This window comes from Diospyros lotus, chromosome 5 (assembly GCF_014633365.1).
Source record: "Diospyros lotus cultivar Yz01 chromosome 5, ASM1463336v1, whole genome shotgun sequence".
NCBI lineage: Eukaryota > Viridiplantae > Streptophyta > Magnoliopsida > Ericales > Ebenaceae > Diospyros > Diospyros lotus.
Window position 1 is genome coordinate 4,526,033 of NC_068342.1, and position 27,376 is coordinate 4,553,408.

At 39.8% G+C, this 27,376-nt stretch overlaps 3 protein-coding genes across 3 annotated transcripts; 1 reads left to right on the forward strand and 2 right to left on the reverse strand.

Moving 5' to 3' along the window:
• Positions 1–44: 44 nt before the first annotated feature.
• On the reverse strand, positions 45–2,880 carry LOC127802870 (sec-independent protein translocase protein TATA, chloroplastic). The gene is made up of 2 exons (XM_052338944.1): positions 2,465–2,880; positions 45–312 (listed from the first exon to the last, which is right to left on the reverse strand). Exons 1-2 carry the CDS (start codon positions 2,783–2,785, stop codon positions 181–183), a joined length of 453 nt encoding a protein of 150 aa, XP_052194904.1. The 5' UTR covers positions 2,786–2,880; the 3' UTR covers positions 45–180.
• A 3,207-nt stretch (positions 2,881–6,087) lies between these two features.
• Positions 6,088–24,933, forward strand: LOC127801326 (light-inducible protein CPRF2). The gene is made up of 6 exons (XM_052336324.1): positions 6,088–6,599; positions 7,443–7,539; positions 21,212–21,422; positions 22,261–22,336; positions 22,413–22,538; positions 22,745–24,933. The coding sequence occupies exons 1-6, from the start codon at positions 6,132–6,134 to the stop codon at positions 23,141–23,143; spliced, it is 1,377 nt and encodes a 458-aa protein (XP_052192284.1). The 5' UTR covers positions 6,088–6,131; the 3' UTR covers positions 23,144–24,933.
• On the reverse strand, positions 23,823–27,124 carry LOC127801327 (uncharacterized). Its single transcript, XM_052336325.1, has 4 exons — positions 26,747–27,124; positions 25,698–25,892; positions 24,749–24,930; positions 23,823–24,252 (listed from the first exon to the last, which is right to left on the reverse strand). Exons 1-4 carry the CDS (start codon positions 27,033–27,035, stop codon positions 23,947–23,949), a joined length of 972 nt encoding a protein of 323 aa, XP_052192285.1. The 5' UTR covers positions 27,036–27,124; the 3' UTR covers positions 23,823–23,946.
• Between the last annotated feature and the right edge of the window lie 252 nt (positions 27,125–27,376).

A 27,376-nucleotide genomic window follows, 5' to 3' on the forward strand; every position in this document is an offset into this window, starting at 1 on the left:
ACCTCTTTTATTTGAGGACAACATCTAAAATCAATAAATAAAAGTAGAAATTCAACTCATCCGTGCCACTATATAACATTACCTTGTAAATAAGCGTTGTTTTCTCTACATCTGACAAAAACATCATTAGTGGGGCAAGAACATGGAAATTGCACAAATTGGATTGATAATCCTTCAGTATCATAAATTCTCCTTTGTGCTTGGGACCTTGGCTTCTTTCTCCTCCTCACTGGCTGCTGTGGGTTTCTCCGCAGGAAGCTCTGCAGTGGAATCCGGCTCTTTTTTCAGCTCTGTCTCGAACTCCTTTGCTGCCTGCAACATTTGCAAAACTAGATTGAAGTTTTGTGCCTCACACAGAAGCATTCATTCTTAAGGCCATCCACTTAAAAAGCACATGAAATACACAAGTCTTGGTTGACCAAGTAGCTTTCTAGCGTCTAAGATGTAGCTTTCTTAAGTCATGGGAAAGCCTGAGTGTCATTTTTTCTTGAGAAAATACACCCTTCATTGTTTCGTTAGTCTGAAATCGTTCAGACTAAGTTAAAGCAATATATACACAGAAATACACTACATGGGGTAAAAAGTTTCATCCTACTAAAGAAATTGGCATTCACAGCAAAATCAATCAAGGAGAGACCTTTTCCTCATGGATCTAAGGTGTACCAATGCATAAAAGAATTTAAGGAAAGACGATCACCAGAACCATGGCCAATGTACCATTATTTTGTCGGCAGTTTCTTTTGAATAAAAGAACAACGTACCATTGACATTAATCTTTTGATGGAAATTTATTTTTGCCTACATAATGTACAAACAAAATGACATGAAACACAAAATCAAAGGCATCAGGTCAAGAAAAATGCCTCTTTTCCCTTCCAACACATTGCTTATTGTGAAATTTGCTCACAAACTAACGCACCTGAGTTGAAGACTTGAAGTTCAGAACAAGATTAAGAGGATGCATTCAGGTGGTAAAAAAACAAACTCTGCCAAGAGGCATTAAGGCTAAAAGTTTATTCTTAACAAGCTATTCAAATATATGAGCTACCTATTACCACACTAGAAAGAAAATCAATGTGCTAAAGTCTCTTATTGAATTCCTAAATATGACTGCCAAAAACATTAACGCTAGGAAACTTTCTTAAACAAACTGTTCAAATATATGCATTACCTTCTAAGTTCTTCCACACTAGAAAGAAAAAAACTGCTAAATTCTCTTTGATGTATTCTTTAGCTCCTCAACAACTCAATCTGGTGTAACTATAAACACCAAATAGAGAAAAATCTCAAAAGATGTAAGCTTAAATAATGGTATCTGAGCACATACTATTCAACTTGAAATTAGTATCATCGCTGTACACAGAAAACAAAATAATCAATGCTTCAAAGATCTTTAGCCATTGGGCAATGCAAGAGAAACTGGTCTATGAATTCCCTGCTCCCCTTAGACACCTAGGACCACACTCCATTGTGATCAGCCTAAAATAAATCCAATAAAGGCACTTGAGACAAAAACAGCTACCCTAGATAGAGCAACTGCTGTCCATCAGGCCTTCCAAGGAGAAATCAACCACTTATCACAAAGAGCTCCCTAGAATGAGTAAAGAGAAAAAATACTATCTTGAGGCAAATGCCAATTCCTTTCACCGTCCAGCCATAGGATTGTCATTAAAGATACTGGAGAGAGAGTTGTCATGAAGACCCAAGAAGACTTGAAACACCTGAAAAAGATAGGGGAACAACTAACACAAAGAGCTATGGCCACGCTACTACCCAACCAAAATCCAATCTCATTACTTAGATAGAAAAATATTAACTTTCAAAACTTGTACCAGTCCCAGATAATCCCTCCCCACAAGTCAACAATGTAAAGAGACCTAATATTACTAGCAAACTAAGATCCAACTCCGCACCCATATTTACCCGCTACAACCCTGCCCCCCAAAGCTCCTCACTCTATGTAAACCTCTGGGCACTTGCCCGTAAATATCATTTCAAAGAGGTAACTTCTTGTTCCCAACCCTTCTACACAAGGGGAGATAGACAAAGAAGTTGATACATAACTCATCCCGGATCCACACCAAATCTCCTTTCAAGCTTTGGCAAATGGCAAGTAGGCAACCTTACAAAAGGACATAGGCCAAGTGGGAAGACTTGAAAGTGTACTTCTAATTAAGACAAGCCTAGCCCCATCCAGACAGGTAGTGCCTCCTCCAAGAAGCAAGCTTCTTTCGCAAACCTTTCCACCACACTGTCCAACACCCAAGAAGCAAACCTAAATAAGCAAAAGGCAAAAGGCCAACGTAGCCCCGTTTCTTTTTCCCCGTGAAAGTAGGAAAAATGTGAAGTAACAGCCCCAATTGCACAACAACACAAGCACAATAACACACAAACAACTAAAATAAGCCTTAAAAAAATCACAATTAGGAACCCTAGCAATGAGAAGACAAACAATTGGCCTTACCTGTTGGAAGCTCTTGACGGTCTTGCCAATGCTGCGGCCGACTTCCGGCAACTTCTTGGGCCCGAAAACAAGGGCGGCGACGCCGGCGATGACGACCAGCTCCGGCACCCCAAGCCCAAACAGGCAGTTGCAGGAGAGACCGCCCGTTCGGTTGGTCCTCCGTAGAACCCGGACCCGGCTAGGGCTGCTTCGATGGGAGAAGGCGGTGTTGCTGCAGAAGGAAGAGTTGGAAGAAGAGAAGGAGAGAGACTGCGACGTCGGAGTTCGTCTCCTTGGAATTGGCGCACAGAGAAGAGGTGAATAAGGGATTGAAGTTGCCATTTTTTTCCCGATGGATTGGCCGATTTCTGGCAGCAGCGCCAACTCTCTCTCTCTCTCTCTCTCTCTCTCTCTCTATGTCGCCGTCTCAAGTGTATGCTCTGCGTGTTATTGCGAGAGGAAGAAGATAATTATTGGAATTATCTTGGGTAGATAATAATCGTTAATGGGGTGGCGTGTTGTGACTGGCTAACGGTGATAACGCTCCCCTGCCTTTGCCTTGGCCTTGGCCGCCTTTGTCAAATTATTGCGCGGTCGTCGCCCAAATTTATGGTAGGTGTAGAGTTTACCACATTATACACGACTAAACATTTCACAGGGGATTTTTTTTATTTTTAAAATATTTTTAAAACATTCTATATTTTTATTTCAAACCTTATTTATGTTTATTTTTTTAAAAAAATATCCATTTCTACGTTTTCGTTTTCTATCGAAAACGTTTCTCATTTTTGTTTCCGTGCAACATAAATATACGATAACAAAAAAAAACTCATAATTTACAATTTATTAGTACGAATCTTAACTTATCGTTATTTAACTATTTGACTTATACCTTAAGGATAACTTTGTCAAATAATTAGCTCACGGTCAAATTATGCCTTAAATTAATTACAATATGTAATGTCATAATTAATTTCATAATTCAAAAATAAGATAATAAAAATTAAGAAAACACAATCTCATGAGCCAAAAAATAATTACAATCTCTAAGTAATTAATGAAATACTTCCATTTATATATTTTCAAGACAAAATTATTAAAGACAACAATATTTTATATCTAAGATTGCAAATGAGTTAAGCCGTTTGTGAGTGGTTTGGTGTTCGACTTGATAAAAACTTGTTCGAGTTTGTTCGTTGAGATAAACGAGTAGAGTTTGAATATAATTTTAAAATTTGATTTATAAATGAATTGAGTTTTTTCTCAATAAAATTTGACTTGTTACCTTATGAGTTTACTCAATTAGATGATTTCAAGCAAAATTGATTAAAAATTTGTGATTAGTTCATGAAAACAGACTCATTGATAAATACATTAATAAATTTATTCATAATTTTATAAATATAATATTTTATTATTATATAATATATTAAATATATATTATTTAACATTATACATATCATCATTATATTAAATTATATATTAGAAATATATTTTATAAATATATTATTATTATATATATTTTTTCATATTTTTCTCTCCTTTTTCAAAAAAAAAAAAAATTTCTTCTCTTCCTCTTTCTCCAATAAACTCAATTTTTCCTTTTCTCCCTCTTATCTCCTTTTCCCTTCCCTTCTTATTACTCTTTCCTTCTTAATTACCGACTACCACTATATCCTTTATCTTTGTCGTTTCTTATTTCTATTGCATATTTATTTTTTTTTTATCGTCATCGCACGATCTTCTCCCACCATTTTCTCTATTATTATCGTTGCATAACCTCTATTTTTAGTGACGGAGAGCTGAAGCTCAGCTCGCCAACTAATTGACAAGTTGAACTCAAGCCAAGCTCGCATCTAAACTCAAATTTGTCTAAATTAACAAAATTTGACTCAGACGTGACTTGATTGTAACCTATTTATATCCAATCCATAAATAAGACTGCGTGAGCGGCGAGCCTTTAGCTGATGACTTGGGCGTAAAGGTAGTGGGCCCATTGGCAAGGAGGGGCCTACTAAGGAATACGTGGGCCGAAATCGATATTTATCCACAACGGGCCACCTCATCCATTTGGTGCCCAATCGAATCCAGCCAAAAGTCGCCCGTCGGAGGGAGCAGCCAGCCACCGGAAAATCTGAAAACGACGTGGCACGCAGGCGGACCTCTATGGACGGCGAGGATTCAAACTTGATGGATTGGGCTCGTCTGGTGCTGGCCGCGTCAGCCGTATAGCGTAATCACGCAAGTTTTTGTTTTTTTTTAGTTTACACCCAATTGCCTAACTTGAAGTGGTCCACTGCTGGTGTTGCCCTTGGAGTATATTTAAAATGTGCATGGCACCCCTTGGTTTTTGTAAATTATATTATACCCCCTTTTCATGGGTTATGTACACTTTATAACACTAGTTATTTATTTGACTAAAGTAGATTTTAGTTACTACTTCGTTTTTCAATTAGTGTCGACTTAAGAATAGTCATGGTTGTGGATAATAAATACTTTGGTAGTCCTTTAATAATATAAATAAATATTTTAAGTTATTTAATTTTATTGTTCTTACTTTTTGAGATATAAAATCATTAATTAAAATTTTATATTCAAGTTTATAAAATAAATATCTTTTAATGAATAATATAGTCAAATTACTTTAATGTCCAGATTCCTCAGATAAATTTTTTGTTGAATGAAAATTTATTTTATCAAATTATCTTAAAATGACGCAATTTCTTACAATTTTATTACGTTGCATCGTTGGTTTATATCTCACTATTTATTGCTAATATTAGAAAATGATATGTGAATTTAGGGAGTTAGGGAGTCTTCTTATTTAAACAGCGTTTTATTATTTATTATATAATATTGAGAAATGATCCGTAGACTTTGAAATTTAAACGAGTCTCATCATTTAAATGGAATAGCAAAATAAACAGAGTATGAACTAAAAAAAAAAAAAATTGCCATAGAATATAATTTCAAAAAATGGAAACTTATTTTTTTGGGCCATGGCCTCAATCTTAACAAGAATAGATATAAGTTTGCCCCCACAGACATAGCCCAACGGTTGAGACTGTACATGTGTTGGTCTCAAAAAATTATGGATTCTAGCTACTATATAGCTGGTCACAAGTCCCGTGTTTGATTATCGCTGCTATGTTTCGTGATTAATCTCTTTTACAAAAATCTTGGGGTTGAGCTGCGGGGGTTCTTAAAGTGAAAGATTTTACTTTTTGATTCTAAAAGAATAGATATAAGTTTAGCCAATGACTTATAATCAAAATTAATTCAAATAAATTATATAACCTTTCTATTATATGTATAACGTGCTAGTATTATATTAAAAAAAAAAATTAATTAATATACATAACTTTTGAGTCTTTTCTTGATTTTATTATCAAGTAATTTTTGTTTCATTTAATTGTTTGTACTCGCCAAAAATAGATTTGATTGATGCGTGCTTATAAGTAAAGTATTAGTAAAGGTGGAAATTGCAGTCTTAAACTGATCGAGAATAAAATGCAATCCCTGATAGGAGGGGTATGATTGAAATTATCGAGAAGTGTAGGGTAAAGAGTGAGATTAATGAAACAAATAAGGTGCAGAATTAAAAAGCAAGCGAAGACCCTTCCAAATACATACAATTGATTTTCATACATACAAGTAGTATTGGAGAGAGAGACAGAGAGAGGGAGAGATGGATAGGGTGTTTTCAGTGGACGACATAGCGGACCAGTTCTGGTCGCCGCCGCCGGTAATATTGGGAGGTGCGGCGGAGGAGGATGCGTCGTCGTCGAATTCGAAGGTGAAGCCGATGACGGTGATGAATCGGAGCTCATCGGAGTGGGCCTTCCAGAGGTTCCTCCAGGAGGCCCACAGCAATACCGCCGCCACCACCACCACCACCACCATCACCGTGTCCGAGTCCTCGCCTTCGTCTTACTCTTCCCCTTCCGCTACTGTCTGCGGCGGCGCTCCGTCGACGAGGCCTGACAAGGACGTGGTCGAGATCAAAGATCGCCAATCTCAGTCTCATCAACACCAACATCATCCGACGACTATCAATTCGGCGCCGCCGCCGAACGTTTCCGTTGATTCGGAGGAGTATCAGGCTTTCCTCAAGAGTCGTCTCAATTTGGCCTGCGCTGCTGTCGCCATGACTCGGGTGCGTTTTTTCTCATTGTTTTGGTTTGCCGAAATGAGATACGTCAAACAGGTTATGTCGTAACCCGATCTTTTGCTCTTAGATCGCCTCTAGGACCAGAACCGCGTAATCTGAAATTTTGATGCTCTCTGATTACCAGTTCCTTGCTTTATCTTTCCTGATCTGCTTCTGTATTCTACTCAATGCTTTCTTGATCGAGCGGTTGCTTTCCTGCTTCCGCATCCCTCTTTCTACTTCCCTATCTCTCTGTTACCATGGCTTTCCGATTGATGTGGTTGGATTGCGTTCACATAGCAATGTTATATCTTTTGCGACTTCAATGGCATTAACTATTCTATCAGTCTTCTTGACTATAACAGACTCCCGTAGGTGGATTGCATGGATTTTGTATGTATTTATGAATAAACGAATGTATGCATGTGCTTAGGATTACGCAGTTACACGGGTGTTCGTGTTTCTAAGGTGGATTCGGAAGATAAAGTTGTGAATATATCCAATTCTTTAAAACATGCAGAGATTATCCCGTTTTATTTGGTTAATGTGAGCATAAGATCTTGATATGTAGGCATGCAATATTTTCTAAAGTCCCACAAGTTCAGTAGTAAAGTATTTAGCTCAAAGTAGGAATAACTTGTTTATGCATTTCAAACTCCTGCTAGTGCATTGCATCTGATTTTAACTAATTGAAACAGTTAATTGGCAGGGTCACACGAGCATATACTTAACATAAAAGAGGAAAAACCTTAACTAGTAAACTACTAGCTATAGATGAAGATCCATCATTTTTAACCTGCTTTAATCTTTTTCTTGTAGTAGTTAAGCATGTTTAGTTTATGCTAATAGGCACCTTATGTAAAACCTCAAGAATCTGCTGATGTTGCTGAAAATGGATCTCATATGTCCAGTACTTCACAATTGGGATCTCAGGCTCCTGGCAAAGGTGAGTATGTTTGAACGTATCTGCATATATATATGATTTTCAACAAGCAGGTTAGTATGTCAAAATATTAGACATCTCATTTGTTCTATGCTTAAAGATTTTTAGATGGATGTTTGGGCATTTTGGTGAGGCTGTTAGTGTCTGTATCTTTCATTTTACTTGACTCATTTGACATTTTATTTTTTATTGTTGTTTGAGAAATGAAAATGTAACAAGAATTTAGGGAGTGGAACAGTTTATGTTGGGGCCATCAATGCTTTTTATTTGACATCATTTTTACATCAAGTTACACCTGGAAATAGATTGCCTAGCGATTTCTTTTTTTTTTGGGTTTCTTTTGAGGTGTATAAGGAGTAAGGGGTTTGCAAACCAAAGCATGATTTAAGCCACTCCTGTCGCTGCCAGGCTTAAGAGAGATCTAGATGAACCATAATTTTACACCTGAGTTGTGACCCAAGTTGAGGGGTACAAGTGACTAAGTGCCCCTCACACGATGTCCTGGCAGTGAACTACCGCTGCAAATGGGTCTACCTCTTTGACCACATGAGAGGAGAGTGAGGGGGAGTTGAACTTGTGACCTCTTTACAAACAAACCTGCAAATACAATATTTGTTTGCAAATACAATATTTGTTTTATGAAGCAAGTGCCCAGGCAGCACAAAAGGATGTATTAGTTACAGTGGATCTGCAGTGTCTTCTAATGCTGAAAGGATTTCATCCTTTAACTCTGCCGACAGCATTTGATTTGATAACTAGGGTAGATAAATTTTTTGTTTGGAAAAGAATTGTTTTTATTATAGTACCATGTTTTCACTCTTAATCAATTTTAGGGGCTGAAGTGAGTTATATGTTCTTCTAGGTTTTAGTGGCTAGGTTTTAGATCCCACTTTCAGCGTTTATAATTACCTGAATACAATGGAAAATGTCAGATAATATTTTCTTATGCACTATATTATTTTATCTTTTTTTCTACTTATATTCTTTTTTAGTCCGAAGGCCTTGGTAGAAATATAAAGTTACTCTTTTGTGACTGAATGGTCATGGATTCAAGTGATGGTAACGGCCTCTTTGCAAAAAAGTAAGGGAAGGCTGTATATAAAAATAATCAGCCTTCAACCATTGCAAAGCGAGGAGCCTCCTGCACTGGCCACCAAGAATGGTTCCTCGTCATTGAAAATCATCCCAAGTCACACAGGAACCGTCGACAACACATCGTTCACCATCACTAGCCATAAACTGAATGGCCGCCGAAACTACCTTCAATGGTCCTAATCTTTATTTCTAGGAAAGGGAGAGATGGTTATCTCACTGGTGAAGGCGTGCATCCAAAGAAAGGAAGATCCGAAGTATCGGACATGGAAGACAAAAAACAACTTGGTTATGTCATCTCTCCTCAATTCCATGACGAATGAGATTGAAGAAAATTTTCTCCTTTACGAAACAGCTGTAGAGATTTGGGAAGCTACAAGAGAGGCATATTCGCACATGGAGAACACATTCGAGTTGTTCGAACACTCAATACTTCAATATCCTCAACTAGCACTGGCAGTAGTTGGATAAGTTCAAGGAGCACAAATGGAAGTGCTCGGAAGATGGATTGTACTATAAGAAGACTGTTGAACAGAAACGTCTATACAAGTTTTTAATTGGTCTAAATAAGAACTTGGATGATGGTCATGGAAGGATCTTGTCTACATGACCAACCCTAAGCCTTCGAGAATTGTTTACCAAGGTGAGATAGGAAGAGAGTAGAAAGAAAGTCATGTTGGGGACTGCTAGGATTAGGAGCATTAGGATCCTCTCAATTCAATGCCAATCTCACACACTCTCTCACTCGAAATGAATTTAAACAACAGAAATAAGAAAACAAAATATAAATCAGTAAAAGAATAAGGGAAAGAAACAACCAAACCACAACAAGAGACGCGCAATTTATCCTGGTTCAGGCTGCGGAAACAACCCTACATCCAGCCTTGGTTCGAGAGCAATTCCACTAGAAACCAATGTATAAAACGGTACAAGAAATGCCTCTTCACTCTCTATCACACGGGTACACTACCTTTACCGAGATTACAGAGAACTTTCTTGGACACAAGCCTTTCCTCTCACAACAATTCTCTTGTATTCAGAGAGTAAAATGAATGATCTTGTTGTGTGACAACTTGCTTATGCCTTCTATTTATAGAGAGTTGGGCAGATATTACAAGGTTTAATATTAGGCTACACAAGGACTAAAATACCCCTCATAATAAACACGTAAGCTAGCCTCTCCCTAACTTAGTTTACTTTGTCGCTTCAATCACTCGAGGGATTTCCTGATTTCTTCTAACCTTCTAGATAGTTTACTCAATGCAAAACCCTACAAATCTCCACCATTTTGCATGAGTGACTTCTAGAATTCGGCTCCATCAATTGCTCTTCTTTAAGGACCTGCAAAACAAACTGATCATTCACAAATATAGACATATAAGAGCCTCAAACAATGCTGTAACTTAGACATAGGGACTGCTTTAGTGAACATATCAGCAACATTTTCTTCTCCTGTTACCTTTATCAAATCTATTTCCTTTTTTTCAAGTATTTCTCTGATAAAGTGATACCTAACATCAATGTGCTTAGTTCTCTCATGGTGTGCTTGATTTTTAGCCAAGTGTATAGCACTTTGGCTATCGCATTTTAAGATTGCCTTAATATCTCTCCCTAGGAGTTCACTTACTAAACCACTCAACCATAGACCCTCATTTATAGTTTCTGTAACAACTATATACTCAGCTTTGGTGGTTGAGAGAGCCACTACTGATTGCAAATAAGTTTTTCACCTTATGGATGCATTCCATAGCTTTAATACATACTCGGTAGATGACCTCTTTTTGTCCAAATCTGCTACATAGTCAGCATCAACGAACCCTAGTATATTAGGCTCATCTTTTACACTAGCTCCACCATAAACCAAGGTCATGTTTATTGACCCTTTAAGGTATCTAAAAATCTACTTAATAGCAGCTCAATGTTCCTTGCTCGGATTAACCATGAACCTACTTGCAACACTCATAGCATGTGCTAAATCCGGCTTAATACACACCATACAATACATGAGGCTACCTACAACACTAGAGTAGGGAATCTTGTTCATTTCTCTTATGCTCTCTTCATCACTAGGTGATTGGTTGTGGGATAGCTTAAAATGTTGTGTAAAGGGAACATTTACCTCATTTGCATCATGCATTTGAAATCTCCTAATCAATTTCTCTAGGTATGCCTTTTGGGATAGCTGGATTAACCTCTCCATCGAGAGCTTCTTCTAATCCTAGATTACCCAACAAAGCTCTCATTTTCATTCTCCAAAGTCCAAAATCGTTAGATTCATCGAACTTCTCGATGTCATATCTTGTAGCAAAGGTCGTGGAAGCCATGGCAGGGAATAAATCCTATTGATTTCTAGGGTTCTTGGCAATTCTTGAATGAGTTCCAGACTCTGATACCAATTTGTTAGAATTAGGAGTGCTAGGATCCTCTCAAGTCAACACCAATCTCACACACTCTCTCACTCAAAATGAATTCAAACAACAGAAATAAGAAAACAAAATATAAATCAATAAAAGAATAAGGGAAAGAAACAACCAAACCACAACAAGAGACACACAATTTATCTTGGTTCAGGCTGTGGAAACAACCCTACATCCAGGGCTCGGTCCGAGAGCAATTCCACTAGAAACTATTATATAAAATAGTACAAGAAATCCCTCTTCACTCTCTATCACATGAGTACACTATCTTTACCGAGATTACAACGAATTTTCTTGGACACAAGCTTTTCCTCTCACAACAATTCTCTCGTATTCAGAAAGTAAATGAAGGATCATGTTGTGCGACAACCCACCTATGCCTTCTATTATAGAGAGTTGGGGCAGAAATTACAAGGTTTAATATTAGGATACACAAGGACTAAAATACCCCTCATAATAAACACATAATTTAGCCTCTCCCTAACTTAGTTTACTTTGCCACTTCAATCACTCGAGGGATTTCTTGATTTCTTCTAGCCTTCTAGATAGTTTACTTAATGCAAAACCCAATAGGGACCCAAAATCCATCCTCTGAAGCAACTGCTCCTGTTGCTTGTTAACCTCAATCACACTACAACAAATAGAAGAAGGATCGACCCAAATGCGAGCACTGTCATAAACTTGGCCCCACGAAGGATAAGTGCTAGGATTTACATGGCGAACCTGAGGACATGAAGCCAACAAATTGACGAGAAAGCAAGGGGAACATGGTGAATTCGGAAGAAAGGACCGAGATATCTCTCTTTAGCAAAGAACAAATGGAGTTGCTTCAGAAACTTTTTGGCCAACCACAAAGCAGTCCTCCTTGATCATTGCAACAGGAATTGTAGCTCATAAAGGTAATATCATTCATACCCTAAATGTTGAAAGAAGTCATTCAAATGTGTGGATTGTGGATTCTGGAGCTTCAGACCATATGACTAGAGACTCAAGACTTTTCACCAAAATTAGCCATTGTCAAGAGAAGTGGATTGTTTGGATTGCGGATGGAACACAATCCCAAGTGGTCGGAATAGGAACAGTGAAGTTGATCAAGAATTTCACCCTTCACTCGGTGTTGTTTGTTCCCAATTTAGATTGTAATCTATTATCCATTAGCAAATTTACTTAGGAATATAATCGTGTCACTAAATTTTTAAATAAGTTGTGTGAATTTCAGGATTTGGATTTGGGAGGATGATTGGTAGGGTTAGGTAGTGTCCGAGGTTTTACTTGCTGACAAGCAATAACTCTCCTAGTGGACAAGCTCTGCAAGTTGGTAATTTAGATTTTTAGAGTTCCTCCTTTAATGCTTCTATTCCCAATTCAAATAATCAAGCCATGTTGTGGCATTTTTGCTTAGGGCATTCAAATTTTGCATACCTTGAAAAGTTGTTCCCTTTGTTGTTCAAGAATAAAAATCCCAATTTGTTTCAATGTGAGGTGTGTCAACTTTCAAAGCATACTTGTAGTTCGTTTCCAAATCAATTATACAAATCTTTTTGTTCATTTGTTATGATTCACAATGATGTGTGAGGTCCTTCTTGCACAAAACATATTTTGGGGTGTCAATGTTTTGTATCCTTCATTGATGACCACACTGGATTAACATGGGTATTCCTTCTAAAATAAAAATATGAGGTTGATCAAGTCTTCAAAAACTTCAGCATCATGATTCGAATTTAGTTTCATACGAAAATTTAAATTTTGAGGACATACAATGCAAAAGAATACTTCCAACTCTGTCTTGGGTGATTATTTTTTGAACCAAGGAATCATCAATCAAAGTTCTTGTGTCAACACCCCTCAACAAAATGGTATTGTCGAATGGAATAATAGACATCTCCTTGAAGTTGTTGGATCTCTCATGCTTTCTACCAATGTTCCAAAGTATTTTTGGGGGAATGCCATTCTCATAGCCACCTACTTGATTAATTGGATGCCTTCTCAAGTCCTTAAATACCAAACTCCACTCCAAGCACTCCTTACTATATGCCACATTCTTGGTTTGTGTCCACCATTCTGATAGGCTGCCGGTGCACCGAACCTATCAAAGACACAGCAAGCAGCCGAAGGCATGAAGATTGGAGTAGGGGGGGGGGTGTCAGCACATGCAGGTGTAACAACCAGCATGTGCGCATGGGAGGCGTAGAAATGTAATCCACATTGTTGAGGGAATGATCAGCATGTGAATGGGGGAATTCAGTTAGAGAGGGAATAATTAGCATGTGAATGGGGGAATTCAGTTAGAGAGGTGGTGGGGAGAGGTATAAGTAGGAGGGAAGGAGAGAGATAGGGGTAGCTGTATTTTGATAGAGAATTGGGAGAGTTAGGGCCTCTTGAATGCCCTGTTTTATTCTTGTTTTTCTGCTAAAAGGATTTGGAAACTATTGATATTGGATTGCTATTGGAATTCTATTGGGGTTCCTAACAATTTGGTATCAGAGCCATTCCGAACCTGATGGTGAACTTGACGGAGAGAGTTGGTGAATTGGAGTCGAAGATGGAAGGTGTACAAAGGGGAGTTGAAGACATTAGAGGGAATGTCCAGGCGGTGGAACGCAATGTAGTGGTGATGCTCGAACAGTTCACCTTCATGCGAACGAAGTGGGACGAGCAGGAACAGGAGAGGAAGAACAAGTTTAAGGAGCAAGAAGGCCCTTCGGAATTCACCATGGATTTTGAAGTAACCCTTGTGGGGGGTTGCGACTCGGAAAAGGGTATCGGGGGCGGGAACCGGTCGAACCTATGAGGAAGAAGGTTGGAGATGCCCATTTTCGAAGGAGAAAATCCGGATGAGTGGATTTTTCGAGCCGAGAGGTATTTTGCTGTCAACCAACTAACGGATGAGGAGAAGATAGAATCTACAGCCCTGTGTTTCGAAGCAGCAGCTCTGTCTTGGTTTCAATGGGAGACAAGGCGAAGAGGAATTCGGAGTTGGGAAGGCTTGAAGCAAGGAATTCTGAGCCGGTTTTGCCGCACTCAGGAGGGGTCACTAGAGGAGCGTTTCTTGGCTCTTCGACAAGAGGGATTGGTGAAGGAGTATCGCTTGAAGTTTGAGACCATGGCCGCGGCAGTGCTTGATGTTCCTGAGGCGTTTCTGGAAGGCCAATTCCTCAACGGCCTCAACCCAGAGATAAGGGCTGAGGTCAGGGTGTTACAACCATGGGGGCTCGATCGAATTATGGTGGTGGCTCAAAACATTGAGGACAAGAACATAGCTCTTCAGAATTGCCATCGGGCAACTGGACCAATCAGGAGCGGATATTCCATGTGAAGCTTAGGAAATAAACCTAGCTTTTAATATGTATAAAACCACTTAATTAAATCCATAGACTATACACCTATATATATATACAAATACAATGGGCCATGGGCCATGGGCCATGGGCTCTCAACATTCCATAACACCCACTATGGCGAGTCAGATGTCAACAGTTCCAACGAAGAGTTTGGGTTCCTCCCAAAAGTCCGTAAACCAGCCAGGCCCCAGGTTGCACCCCGTTGGAAATGGTGGCAACTTTCCTTTCAAGAAGCTCAGTGAGGCTGAGTGGAAGGCAAGGCGGGAGAAGGGCCTTTGCTTCCGCTGTGATGAGAAATATTCGATTGGCCATAGGTGCAAGAACAAGGAGCTCCAAGTTTTGATGATTTATGACGAAAAAATGGGCGAGGCTGCAATAGAAGAAGAAGCAATGCAGGGGGGCGATGATGGGTTGGGATATGGGGGAGAGGTGATTGAATTATCCATGAATTCGGTTGTGGGATTAACTACACCAACGATGAAGCTAAGGGGTCTCATAGAAGGGCAGCCGGTAGTAGTTCTGGTGGATGGAGGAGCAACTCACAACTTCATAGCATCCGAATTAGTGCAACGCTTGAGCTTGCCGAGGACAAAAATGGTTGGATATGGGGTAATAATGGGAACCGGGATGGCTGTTCAAAGAGCAGGAGTTTGCAAAGGGGTGAAACTAACACTTGATAACCTGCAGATAGTGGAAGATTTTCTTCTCCTTGAGTTAGGAAGTTCCGATGTCATTCTTGGCATGAAGTGGCTGGCTTCAGTGGCGAAGATGAGTGTGGATTGGAGGAATCTGACCATGAAGTTTCCAGTAGGGGGAATGGCTGTGACATTGCAGGGTGATCCTAGCTTAAGTAAGACATTAGTCTCCCTAAAAGCTATGATGAAGGCGTTTAAAGAGAATGGGGAGGGAGTGCTGCTGGAAATTGGAGAGGTGGCTGTCGAGTACAATGAACTGCAAGTGGGATTGCCCCGAAGTTTGGAGGAATTATTGGCTGAGTTTGGAGTGGTTTTTTCCAGCCCGAAGGGATTGCCACGCACCAGAAATAAAGACCATGCCATCAACCTTCTACCTAACACTTCCCCGGTTAGTGTTCGGCCTTATCGCTACCCGTATCTTCAAAAAAATGAGATCGAAAAGATGGTGCGTGAGATGTTGGCAGCTGGTATTATTAAACCAAGTGTTAGCCCTTATTCCAGCCTAGTGTTGCTCGTTAAAAAGAAGGACGGGGGATGGAGGTTTTGTGTGGATTACTGGGCTCTCAACAAAGTAACAGTTCCCGACAAGTTTCCTATTCCAGTCATCGATGAGTTGCTGGATGAACTACATGGGGCTAAGGTTTTTTTGAAGTTGGATCTCAAATCTGGGTACCACCAAATTCGAGTCAAGGCTGGAGACGAACCAAAAACTGCATTTCGAACACACGAGGGCCACTATGAATTCCTTGTCATGCCTTTCGGATTGACGAATGCCCCGGCCACCTTCCAATCTTTAGTGAATGATGTATTCAGGGAGTATTTGCGTCGGTTAGTGTTGGTATTTTTTGATGACATTTTAATTTATAGACAAAATTTTGAACAACATTTGCAGCACTTGCGTTGTGTGCTGAAGGTGCTGGCTGTAAATCACTTGTTTGCAAACAAGAAGAAATGTTCCTTTGGGCAGTTGGAGGTTGAATATCTTAGCCATGTCATCTCCCAGCAAGGCGTGTCGGCTAATCGCTGCAAGGTACAAGCCATGTTGGACTGGCTTGCGCCCACTTCCTTGAAGGAATTGAGGGGATTCCTTGGTCTTACGGGGTACTATAGGAGGTTTGTAAAGGACTATGGCAAGTTGGCGTGGCCCCTCACCGAGAAACTAAAGAAGAACAATTTTTTTTGGGATGGGGAGGCTGAATGAGCATTCCAACAGCTCAAAACAGCAATGGTGTCGCTGCCAGTTCTAGCACTACTGGACTTCGAGCAACCCTTTATAATCGAGTATGATGCTTTAGGGCAAGGGTTAGGGGCGGTGTTGATGCAAAATCTTAGCCCGGTTGCGTACTACAACCATGCTCTTAAGCCACCATAGAGAAAAAAATTGGTTTACGAAAGGGAGCTAATGGCCATGGTGTTTGCAGTCCAGAAATGGAGGCATTACCTCTGGGGAAGGAAGTTCATAGTAAGGACAGATAAAAAAAGATTGAAATTTTTATTTGAGCAGCGAATGGTGAGCCTAGAATATCAACGATGGATGCTGAAATTGATGGGCTTTCATTTTGAGATGCACTACCGACCGAGGTTGGAAAACAAAGTTGCAGACAGCCTTTCAAGAATCAATCACCCAGCAGCCCTATTCGCACTAACGGTTCCAAAGGTGGTGCAACTCGATCAACTGGGCCAAGAGGTGGAGAAAGATGCTTACTTACAGGGAATCATAAGGAAGTTACAGGAGGATCCGGCTTTCTGCTTAGATTTCCAGCTGGTGGGTGACCAGCTCCTTTACAAAGGGTGGTTGTTTCTGCCTAAGGGCTCTTCCCTAATCCCATTAGTGCTCCATGAGGGTCACGATGGCAGTGTAGGGGGTCATTCCGAATTCTTGAAAACATATAAACGAATTGCAGCAAGTGTTTATTGGGCTGGTATGAAGCGGGACATACGCCAATATGTGGGAAATTGTGACGTTTGCCAGCAACATAAGTATGAGTCTTTAACGCCAGGGGGTCTTTTACAGCCTCTTCCGGTTCCTGGCCAGATTTGGGAGGATATAGCCATGGATTTTATTGAGGGGTTACCGAGATCGGGCCATATGAATTCTATACTTGTGGTTGTAGATAGACTCAACAAATATGGACACTTCATTGGTCTCAAACACCCATTTACAGCAGGAGTAGTAGCTGGGATTTTCGTAAAAGAGATAGTGCGGCTGCATGATATGCCTCGGTTTATTGTTTCGGATAGAGACAAGGTGTTTATGAGCCGTTTTTGGGAGGAGTTGTTTCGGCTTCAAGGTACTAAGCTTAATCGTAGTACGACCTACCACCCACAAACGGACGAGCAAACGGACGTCCTCAATCGGACCCTAGAGATGTACTTGCGCTGTTTTGCATCAGCAAGACCTATGAGGTGGTATGTGTGGTTGCCATGGGCTAAATTGTGGTATAACACATCATACCACACTGCTTCAAAGGTTACTCCCTTCCAAGTTGTTTATGGGAGGGAACCACCAACCTTGATCAAGTTTGATAAGGGAACAACCCAGGTATCTGCAGTAGAACAGTAACTGATGGAGCGGGATTTAGCATTAGAAGAACTCAAGGACTAGCTGGTAAGAGCTCAAGCGATCATGAAGAGGGGGATTGATCGAAAAAGAAGGGATGTGCAGTTTGTGGTTGGTGACTTTGTCTATTTGAAACTAAGGCTGTATAGAAGGAAGTCCTTAGCTGCCCGCCCTAATGAGAAGCTGGCTCCTAGGTACTATGGGCCGTTTGAAATTGAGCAGAAGGTGGGACCGATGGCTTATAAACTTAAACTACCAGTCCACTACTATGTTCACCCTGTTTTCCATGTGTCCCAGCTGAGAGAGGCCAAAGGAGAGGTGAGAGCAAGGGTGCAGATTCCCATCCAACTGCAAGCTGACTTAGAAATGAAGGTTGAACCAGAGCTGGTGCTGGGAGTTTGACCTGGAAAGGGTTCTAACTTATGCGGGTTGGATATCTTGATCCAGTGGAAATGCTTACCACCGTTAGAGGCAACTTGGGAGCCCTACAACATGATTCAGCAACAGTTTCTAGCTTTTCACCTTGAGGACAAGGTGAAAGTGCGGGAGGGCAGTAATCTGCCAGTGCATCGAACCTATCAAAGACGCAGCAAGTAGCCGAAGGCATGAAGATTGGAGGTGGGGGGGGGGGGGTGTCAGCACATGTAGGTGTAACAACCAGCATGTGCGCATGGGAGGGGTAGAAATGTAATCGACATTGCTGAGGGAATAATCAGCATGTGAATGGGGGAATTCAGTTAGAGAGGGAATAATCAACATGTGAATGGGGGAATTCAGTTAGGGAGGTGGTGGGGAGAGGTATAAGTAGGAGGGAAGGAGAGAGAGAGGGGTAGCTGTATTTTGATAGAGAATTGGGAGAGTTAGGGCCTCTCGAATGCCCTGTTTTATTCTTGTTTTTCTGCTGAAAGGATTTGGAAACTATTGATATTGAATTGCTATTGGAATTCTATCGAGGTTCCTAACACATTCCACTTAAAGGCTTTGTTTGTTTAGTTTTTGTCCATATTCATCCTCATCATCGTGGAAAGTTAGACCCTCGAGCCCTCAAGTGTATTTTTTTAGGATACTCACCAAATCCATAGATGGTACTACTATTATATGGATATTACTTTATTTGAAAATCAACCTTTTTATCCCAATCCTACCATTCAGGGGGAGGAATGTCAGTCTTGGGATGTTGAGACTTTCTCTACTCATACACCTCTTACATCCTTGTCTCCCAATTCTAGTGTCGCTAAACCTCCCATGATAGTCCAGCTTCCCTCTCAATTTGAGTCAAATCTTCCTGAGTCTAACCCTGTCTTAGTAGACTTACCAACAAATACAAAGCTTTGTGTCTTCTCCAAGAGAACAAATGCTCAAAATCAGGGAGAACAACGATCACTGACCGAACCTGACCAAGAGCCCAATTCGGATTCGATGAATGAAGGTAACACATTTTCTGAAAATATTCCTAGATAGGCACCTGAGAATGATTTGAATTGGCCAATTGCACTAAAAAGGGAGTGAGATCGTGCAGGCAACATCCCTTTCATAATTACATCCCTTTCATAATTACATCTCTTACAAGAGTCTCTCACCAATTTTTCGTGCATTTGTTAGCAATTTGGATACAATTCAGGTCCCCACTAACATCCAAGAGGCTCTCAAAGACCCCTCATGGAAGTCCGTAGTTCTAGATGAGATGTGTGCCTTAGAGAAGAATTAGACTTGGGAGATCACTAATCTTAGGAAGAAACCTAGTTGGATGCAAATGGATTTTCACAATTAAGTATAAGGAAGACCGGAGTGTTGACAGGTATAAAGCTCGTCTTTTTGCGAAAGAGTTCATACAGTCTTATGGTATTGACTATCAAGAAACCTTTGTTCCTGTGGCTAAATTCAATACTATTCAGGTCTTGTTCCTAACAGCAAACCTAGACTGACCATTGTTTCAACTTGATGTGAAGAATGCATTCTTAAATAGTGACTTAGAAGAAGAATTGTATATGAAGATTCCCCCAAGTTTTTGAGACAGGGTACAAACAATCAAGTGTGCAAGTTAAGAAGATCGCTATATGGTCTCAAGTAATCACCAAGAGCGTGGTTTAAGAGGTTTACAAGATTGGTGAAGCTTCACGACTACTCTCAATGTCAAGCCAACCATACACTACTCGTGAAGTGGTTTCTTGAAGGTAAAATATCCATCTTAGTTGTATATGTTGATGATATCATTCTCACTAGTGATTTCACAAAAGAAATGGTTGGTTTAAAGAGAACGCTTGTCACGAAGTTTGAGATCAAAGACTTAAGCAATCTCCAATATTTCCTAGGAATGTAAGTGGCTAGATCTAGCAATGGAATCTCTGTGTCTCAGAGAAAATATGTCTTGGATTTGTTATAGGAGTGTGGGATGCTAGGGTATAAGCCTGCTGACACCCCCAATGGAGAAGCAACCACCAAGCTTGGAAAAGGAGAAAAGGGTGCTCTAGTGGATAAGGGCCAATATCAAAGGGTAATTGATAGACTTATATATCTTTCTCACACCAGATCTGCCATCGGGTTTTCAGTTAGTGTTGTGAGCTAATTCATGAGTGATCCAAGGGAAAAACATATGGAGGCAGTTTACAAAATCTTGAGATACTTGAAGCTAACTTCTCGTAAGGGTCTCTTCTTCAGGAAAGGCTTCAACTGAGATGTAGAAATCCATAGTGACACAGACTGGGCTGGTTTAATCACAGATCTAAGGTCTACATTTGGGCATTGCACTTGTGTGGGGAAACCTTGTCACTTGGAAAAGTAAGAAACAATCAATAGTCTCCAAAAGTAGTGCAAAAGCATCATTCCACGCCATGGCACATGGTATTTGTGAAGGGATTTGGATAAAAAGATTTCTTGAAGAACTTGAAGTCAAGATCGAAGGTCCTGTGAAACTTTTTTGTGACAATCAATCTACCACTAGTATTGCCAAGAACCAGTGCACCATGACTAGACTAAGCATGTGAAAATTGAGTCTCTTCATCAAAGAGAAACTTGAAGAGAATGTCGTCAAGCTAGTCTACACACCAAGTTCTCAGGTTGCAAATATCCTAACTAAACCCTTGCCACAGAAATGTTTCGAAGATCTAAGTTCCAAGCTTGGGATAAACAATATCTTCACCCCAGCTTGAGAGGGAGTGTAATTACGGATATTTCAGCATTAATGCCACAAATTTTCTCTATTTAGGCAATATTTAGTTAGTGAATGTACAGTTAGGCAATCTTCTCTGTTTTCCTTGTTCCCTTTTGGTTGATTGATGATTTGTAGGAGATTCAAATCAGTTAGGGATTAGATCAGATTCCTTTCTTGTATATATATGTATCTTCGATGTACAGCTAAGGGTAAGAAAATAAATCATCTTTTTCCTCAATTTTAAATCTTAATTTTCTTTTCTCTTATAGTTTTCCATGTCATGGATTTGTATATTTTCTTTGCTCTATTTTTAGCATGCACCTTTTGGTTGGTATGTTGTTGGAGCATTTGACTTGTATATGTTATGATACATGGTATTGGATATTTTCATTCCAGTCAATTTTCCTGGACTCTTGCAGAAACTAATTCTGATCTAAAAAAAGGACAAAATAAGGATGCTAGTGAGCCACTTGGCATTTCTTCCTTGTCAGCAACGCAAAAGAAATCTGTGTGTCAGGTGATATCAGCTACAAGTGGATCATCAAGAGAGCAGTCAGACGATGATGAAGCCGAAGGAGAAGCAGAAACAACACAAAACATGGACCCTGCTGATGTAAAACGCACAAGGAGGTAATTGTCCTTAAGCTCGTTTATTTTGTAACAGTTCTAACTCTTCCTGGAATTTTAATGCTGTACCCGTGGAATTATAGCATTCTGAGTAAGTTTGCATGATTCGGTAGTTAAGAGACATACATTCCAAATTTCCTATTTATGTCAAATGTTTGAAAGAAAGGATCCTCCATGGTTTTTCGCTTCCATTCAAACTCACTCTAGCATGTTACAGAGAAGGTGAAGAAAATTGGTGATTTAGTTAAAAAAAAAACAAGTCTTCCATCTAAATGATGGATGGGATACTTTGCGGGGTGGATGGTGGAAACAAAACGTTGCTTCTTGAAAGTTATTTCATTTGTCAATCACATTGGTTGGATATCTAGTCGTTCAATAACAAAGTGTGCTGAGGCATGAATGGCTTGCTTTTAACAAGTGGCCTCAAACAAATACAAGGACGTGGAACATATGTGTCTTTTTAATATATGGAAAATATGTTCATATATCTCTATTCACACAGTAGTAAAAGTGTGAGTCTGCTAAACCAATTTGGTAATGCTAATTTCCAAGAGATCAGGGTAGACCTCAATTAATGGAGGAGCATTGGAACTTTAATGGTCTTTCCTCTATTTTCTTATATTGTGTACCAAATTTGCATACCTGATTCCAAAATGATGTTTAGGCATAGTTTGCATGATCAATAAAACAGTGTTCGATGTTCGGTGCATCTATAAACCTCAATGGATTTATCCATACTTATGGTTCTTTCCATCTGCTCCAGTAATGTGCTATTATGCTTTGAATACACATTTATTGTCATATTTAGTTCTCCTCATATTTATAATTTATTGTTTCTCAGAATGATTTCAAATAGAGAATCAGCTCGGCGCTCTAGAAGAAGGAAACAGGCTCATTTAACTGAGCTTGAAACACAGGTTTAGTCCCTTGCTCATTACCGTTAAATCTCTAGCTTCAGTCCTTTTTATAATTAATTTTCTGTCTCATTCCTAGGTTTCTCAATTACGAGTTGAAAACTCTTCCTTGCTGAAACGTCTGACTGACATAAGTCAAAAGTACAGTGAAGCAGCTGTTGACAACAGAGTCCTAAAAGCCGACGTTGAGACGTTAAGAGCTAAGGTAAATTGTTTGTCGGAAGAGTATGTGAAGTACTTCACCGTTCATGTTTTCCGAACCCCAGTATGGTGTTAGTCCAATGTAAGCCACAGCTAGGACATAGTGGCCAATGCCTCTGGTCATGAGTTGGCTCTCCGATACCCCCAATAAAAACATGCAAACCTGTATTTAATGATTCTCTTTCATTTCACTGATGCTTCTTTTCACAGGTCAAGATGGCTGAAGAGACCGTTAAAAGGGTTACTGGATTGAATCCGTTGTTTCAAGGCATGTCTGACCTGTCCAGCATGGGCATGCCATCATTTGCCGGTAGCCCGTCAGACACATCGGCAGATGCTGCTGTTCCGGTCCAAGATGGGCCAGAACAACAGTTTTATCAGTCTGCTCCTAATGGTATGCCCGACCAGGGTCCAAGAACCACTAAATCCGGTTTCTCAGACATTCCATCAGTAGATAATGTAGAGCACAATCCGGCGACAATGGCAGCCGGGGGAAATAAGATAGGCAGAACAACTTCGATGCAGCGAGTGGCTAGCTTGGAGCATTTGCAGAAACGGATTTGTGGAGATACAAGTCCTTGTGGAACTCAGTGCAGCGGGGAGCAGTAGCAGCAAAAGAGAAGAAGCCCTACCCTACTGCAATTCAGGTTTTGTTAAAGGGAAGCATCTTGGTTAAATATATTCTGATTCAAGGCTTCCTCCTATTCTTTTGGCTCTATCGCATTGTGAAGACCACCCCATATACATTTCATTATTATGTGCTGCTATCAAACAGCTTGATTTATTATTGTAGTTCCTTTTGCATCATCATTTTTTAGGATAATAACAGACAATTTCTGACACATAACATAATGTTACAATTAAAAAGACAACATCTTCACATAATTTTTATGATGTTTTTGTACATCATTTGTTGATTTGTCGTGAAGTTTTTGGACTTTTTTTTTTTTTGCTGTCTGTATTATGAACTCAGATTGAAGAGCTTCTTCCAGTTGACCATTCAAAATCAAGCCCGGGGAAAAAGTCTCAAGTTAGGGTTGCCTGTAGTATGATTAGTTGCTCGTCACGAGCTTTATCTTAATTTAAAGGTGAAAGAATTACAACCTAACAAGAGATCCGGGTGGTCCTATGGACACAGTCTCGAGTGCGGCCTGCACTAACTAGGTTTTCCAAATCTGATTTTAAAGAACTAGTAAGAGGCAACATCCATATCCATGATACAAGCTGAAAAGCTTTTGGATGCGTATAAATCACAGAAAGAACAAAAAATGATAAAATGCACCATGCCAATACAAAGTCTAAAGGTCACTCTGCCTTCTCAACATAAACTGTTAGCCCTGTTTTTCTTCAATACATGCGTAGGCAAAAAGCGCTGAATTGAAAATGTACAGTATACAAAAGCAGGAACCTCATCAATTGTCAAGATCTTGGAAAACTGGGTTTGCCTCAAGTTGCTCTGCAAATTTCTCAAGTATTTTCTTCACGAATAACCGAAATTCCTCTTCTGATCCAGCAGCAGCACTTTCTGAGTTTCCTACATCTGCAAAAACTGCATCGTAGAGAAAAGCAACAGATTCGCCTGCTTTTGGTGATGGCAGCCCAAGTTCCTTCGCATTTTCCTCTAGAAAATCCCTGATTATGTCTGTCCTCTCCGCACTCTTTTCCAGCTGCAAAATTCTCTCTAGGACAGCATTCAATTTCTCCTTACTGGCCAGAAGCTGATTTTTTTTGAGATATTGTCAGAACTAGCATATACATAGAGATCCAAAATTTCCCACTACAGATCATATAATGGGCCAACTCTTGATGCATGCTAGCTCTTTGTTGCACAAGTATAAATCAAAATCTAAGTACTTCACAATTCCTTCCAAATTCTTAAATTACCCAAAGTTTCAAGGATCAAAGCCAATACTCCCACTTTCAGCTTCAAGTAGGTACTAATTTGCGTGTCAAGACTCAAGAATGACCAAAAGAATAAGGACCCAAGTATTTCCTCAATTCCAAATTACTTGGACAACTAACAAACTCAAAAAGTTTATTATCAACATGCAAAATGGATTGAGAACATAAAAAGCATTGCAAGCAGTAATGGAGATTCTGAGGAAGATTACCACACATCATCAGTAAGATGACCGCTGCTCTCCAAACAGAATATTTCATTAAGATATCTAGTAAGGGGTTTATGTAGGTAAAACACAGGTGCACAAGCTTTACCTTTCTTAGCTTAGAACCATTAACGACCTTGATACTCTGGGTGACCACAACAGGCTTTTCAGCAAGGGTATCTGCCAGCTCTTGCATAATTGGCTGAAGGACTTCAGCAAATTGTGATTGCCCCAGTTCCTCATTCCCCACGGCACCATGCTTCTGTAATATCTCATTCAGGAAGGGAAATTCTGTTCAACCATATAACTTCTCAAATCAGAATAGAACTCATGGCTAATAGATTACAATTGAAAATGACCATAACCGAATGCAATTGTCATTAGTAGGAAACAGATTACAAATAGTCGCTTACAAATTGCCAAAATGATGCATATCAGTACTAGGTATTATTATAACCCTCCGTGTTCCAATTACAAAAACTATCTTGTAGTATATTGGATCAGCTCACCCATGGGCAGTCTCACATAGTCGGGTAACCACTAACCACTACGGAGTCAAATAAAAATTAGGAGGGGGAAAATCCACACAGAAATTGTCAAAGATATAAAATTGATCTGATACCTTGCTTTTTATCTCTCCTAAATATTGTTAATGTTTACATTAAGGTTCTTGAGTTGGCCTAAACTATCTTGCATTATATCTTAGAGAGTGGAAGTATATTATAATTTGCTCCTAGGAAAATAACCATGTGTATTTTGGTGAGCAAATTGATGGAAGTGAGGCTGACTTGAATCATGATATGGATTTCCTTAAGGATATCACTAGGTGAAGTAACTAGAGTTGCTAGAGCTCTCTGGGGGACTGGATCATGTGGAAGCATAGAAATTCCAACCTTTAGAAGGGCGCACAGATAAATATCAAATGAAAGATAAGCTTAAAAATCATTTACTGACAAGAAGTTAAGATTGAATTAAATTTCAATAAAAAATATACCTAAATTTTTTTAGAAATTGTCACAATTCCCACTCCCACAATAGTGAGATCAATTTAAACAAACCTGAAAAAGGAGGAATCCCCAATTCAACACCCATATGAGCAAGAGCATTCCGTATCTCTTTTTTACTGATCTTTCCTATATCTTTTGTGTCCAAGTCGGTAAAAAGATTCTCTGCCAACATTGCGAAATCATCTTCGTCATCCAAAAACACCCTAAGTGCTTTCCCATCCAAGACTGCTATTACAAGAGGATCCTCTGCATGCAAACATCAAGCACAAGCAGTCTCTCATCTTCATGTCAGCAAAATAGAGATAATATAAAGATGATAGAAAAAACGAAAGCGTGGCATTGTCACATCATTCTTGTAAAGGAGAAACATGGTAAACATCAACAATCTGCTATAGGCGAACCAACTTCACAACAAAGAATAGAGAGATAAATGGACTATTGACAAAGTGAGTTAAAAGCCATATAATGAGACTTAAAATAACCGAACCCTATGAGTAAGGGGGTCAGGTATTGGCATGGTCACCTAATGGTGTAATTACAATTGGCTGCAATCTTGTCCACATGAGTGAGGGATAGGCCAATATCAAATTGCTTAATGGTGTAGTTAGTGATCTAATCGCATCAAATGTATCAACCAAAGTAACAAAGATGGCAGCCAAACTCATAAATTGTTTAAATGCGTTTGCTAATTAGGTAACGGAAGTCAGGAATTTGCATGGTCACCTCCGAAAAAGGGATCAGGTCACTTTTACAGGAGTTGTTCTGTTGGTTGGTCACTTGGCTAGGATGGATATACTGTCTCCAAATATTAACATTTAGGGAGAACCCTACTTTAAAACCTCCATTGCACAAGTCCCTAATAATCTCAACCTGGGGTGAGATGACCTTTGGGCTGTACCCAACAGCCAGATCACTCAAGGTAAAACGTTGACAAAAACACAGGGTTCAGACGTATTTCCTACGATCGGGCAATTACCAGAAGACGAACAAGTACAGATCAACAAACAATTCCGAAAACAAGACCTCGGAAATCTTCAGTAAACGGGTTCAATTTCTAAAATTGGCACAATACAAACTGATTTATCGAAATGAGTCCGTACCTTCGAGTTGTTCGGCGATCGCACTGACATAGCTTTTAAGGATGGAAGAAGCTCGGTCTACATCGATCTCCTCACGGCAGAAACTGACAGCATCATCGACGTTGAGGCGTTTGAGAGCAGCCGACTTGAGGCTTTCCGGCAACGCTAGGCCAAATATAGAAGACGAAGCTCTGGACTCGGCTAGCTCCAGGACCTGAGCTCCGGTGACGGCGCCCCCAGATTCCGGAACCGTGAGGTCGACGGCCCTAAGGTAAGCCCCGTCAACAACCGTTAAACCTACGTCGGACATTGTTATCGGTCTGAAGAGAGAGAGAGAGAGAGAGAGAGAGAGAGAGAGTTGAATTTGAATTGAAATCGAGAGAGAGAGAAATAGAGAAAAAGGAGACGGCAAGGACCCGGTGATTTGTTGACACCGCACCAGTTTGGTAGAGAATGAATAATATTATTCGCCCCCATATTTCCTGTATTTTACGGAAACGCCATTCTACTTGTTCACCAAGCTTTTCTTTTTATTGCAGTTAAATTAATTAAGAATTGATGATTTTTTCTTCCAAATCGCAGCCAGCCAGCCAGCAAAAGCGATCGTATCTTCTGTCGTGGGGTTGGCTTAATGGCAGATATATAGATGCT

Excerpts from the sequence above, each read along its gene's own strand:
- LOC127802870 (XM_052338944.1), bottom strand. The coding sequence starts at position 2,785 with ATGGCAACTTCAATCCCTTATTCACCTCTTCTCTGTGCGCCAATTCCA. Across the intron at positions 313-2,464 it reads CCGTCAAGAGCTTCCAACAG|GCAGCAAAGGAGTTCGAGAC; the intron begins GTAAGGCCAATT and ends CAAATGTTGCAG.
- LOC127801326 (XM_052336324.1), top strand. The coding sequence starts at position 6,132 with ATGGATAGGGTGTTTTCAGTGGACGACATAGCGGACCAGTTCTGGTCG. Across the intron at positions 6,600-7,442 it reads CTGCTGTCGCCATGACTCGG|GCACCTTATGTAAAACCTCA; the intron begins GTGCGTTTTTTC and ends TTATGCTAATAG. Across the intron at positions 22,337-22,412 it reads TAACTGAGCTTGAAACACAG|GTTTCTCAATTACGAGTTGA; the intron begins GTTTAGTCCCTT and ends TCTCATTCCTAG.
- LOC127801327 (XM_052336325.1), bottom strand. The coding sequence starts at position 27,035 with ATGTCCGACGTAGGTTTAACGGTTGTTGACGGGGCTTACCTTAGGGCC. Across the intron at positions 24,931-25,697 it reads GGGGATTCCTCCTTTTTCAG|AATTTCCCTTCCTGAATGAG; the intron begins GTTTGTTTAAAT and ends ATGGTTGAACAG. Across the intron at positions 24,253-24,748 it reads ATGGTTCTAAGCTAAGAAAG|CTTCTGGCCAGTAAGGAGAA; the intron begins GTAAAGCTTGTG and ends AAAAAAAATCAG.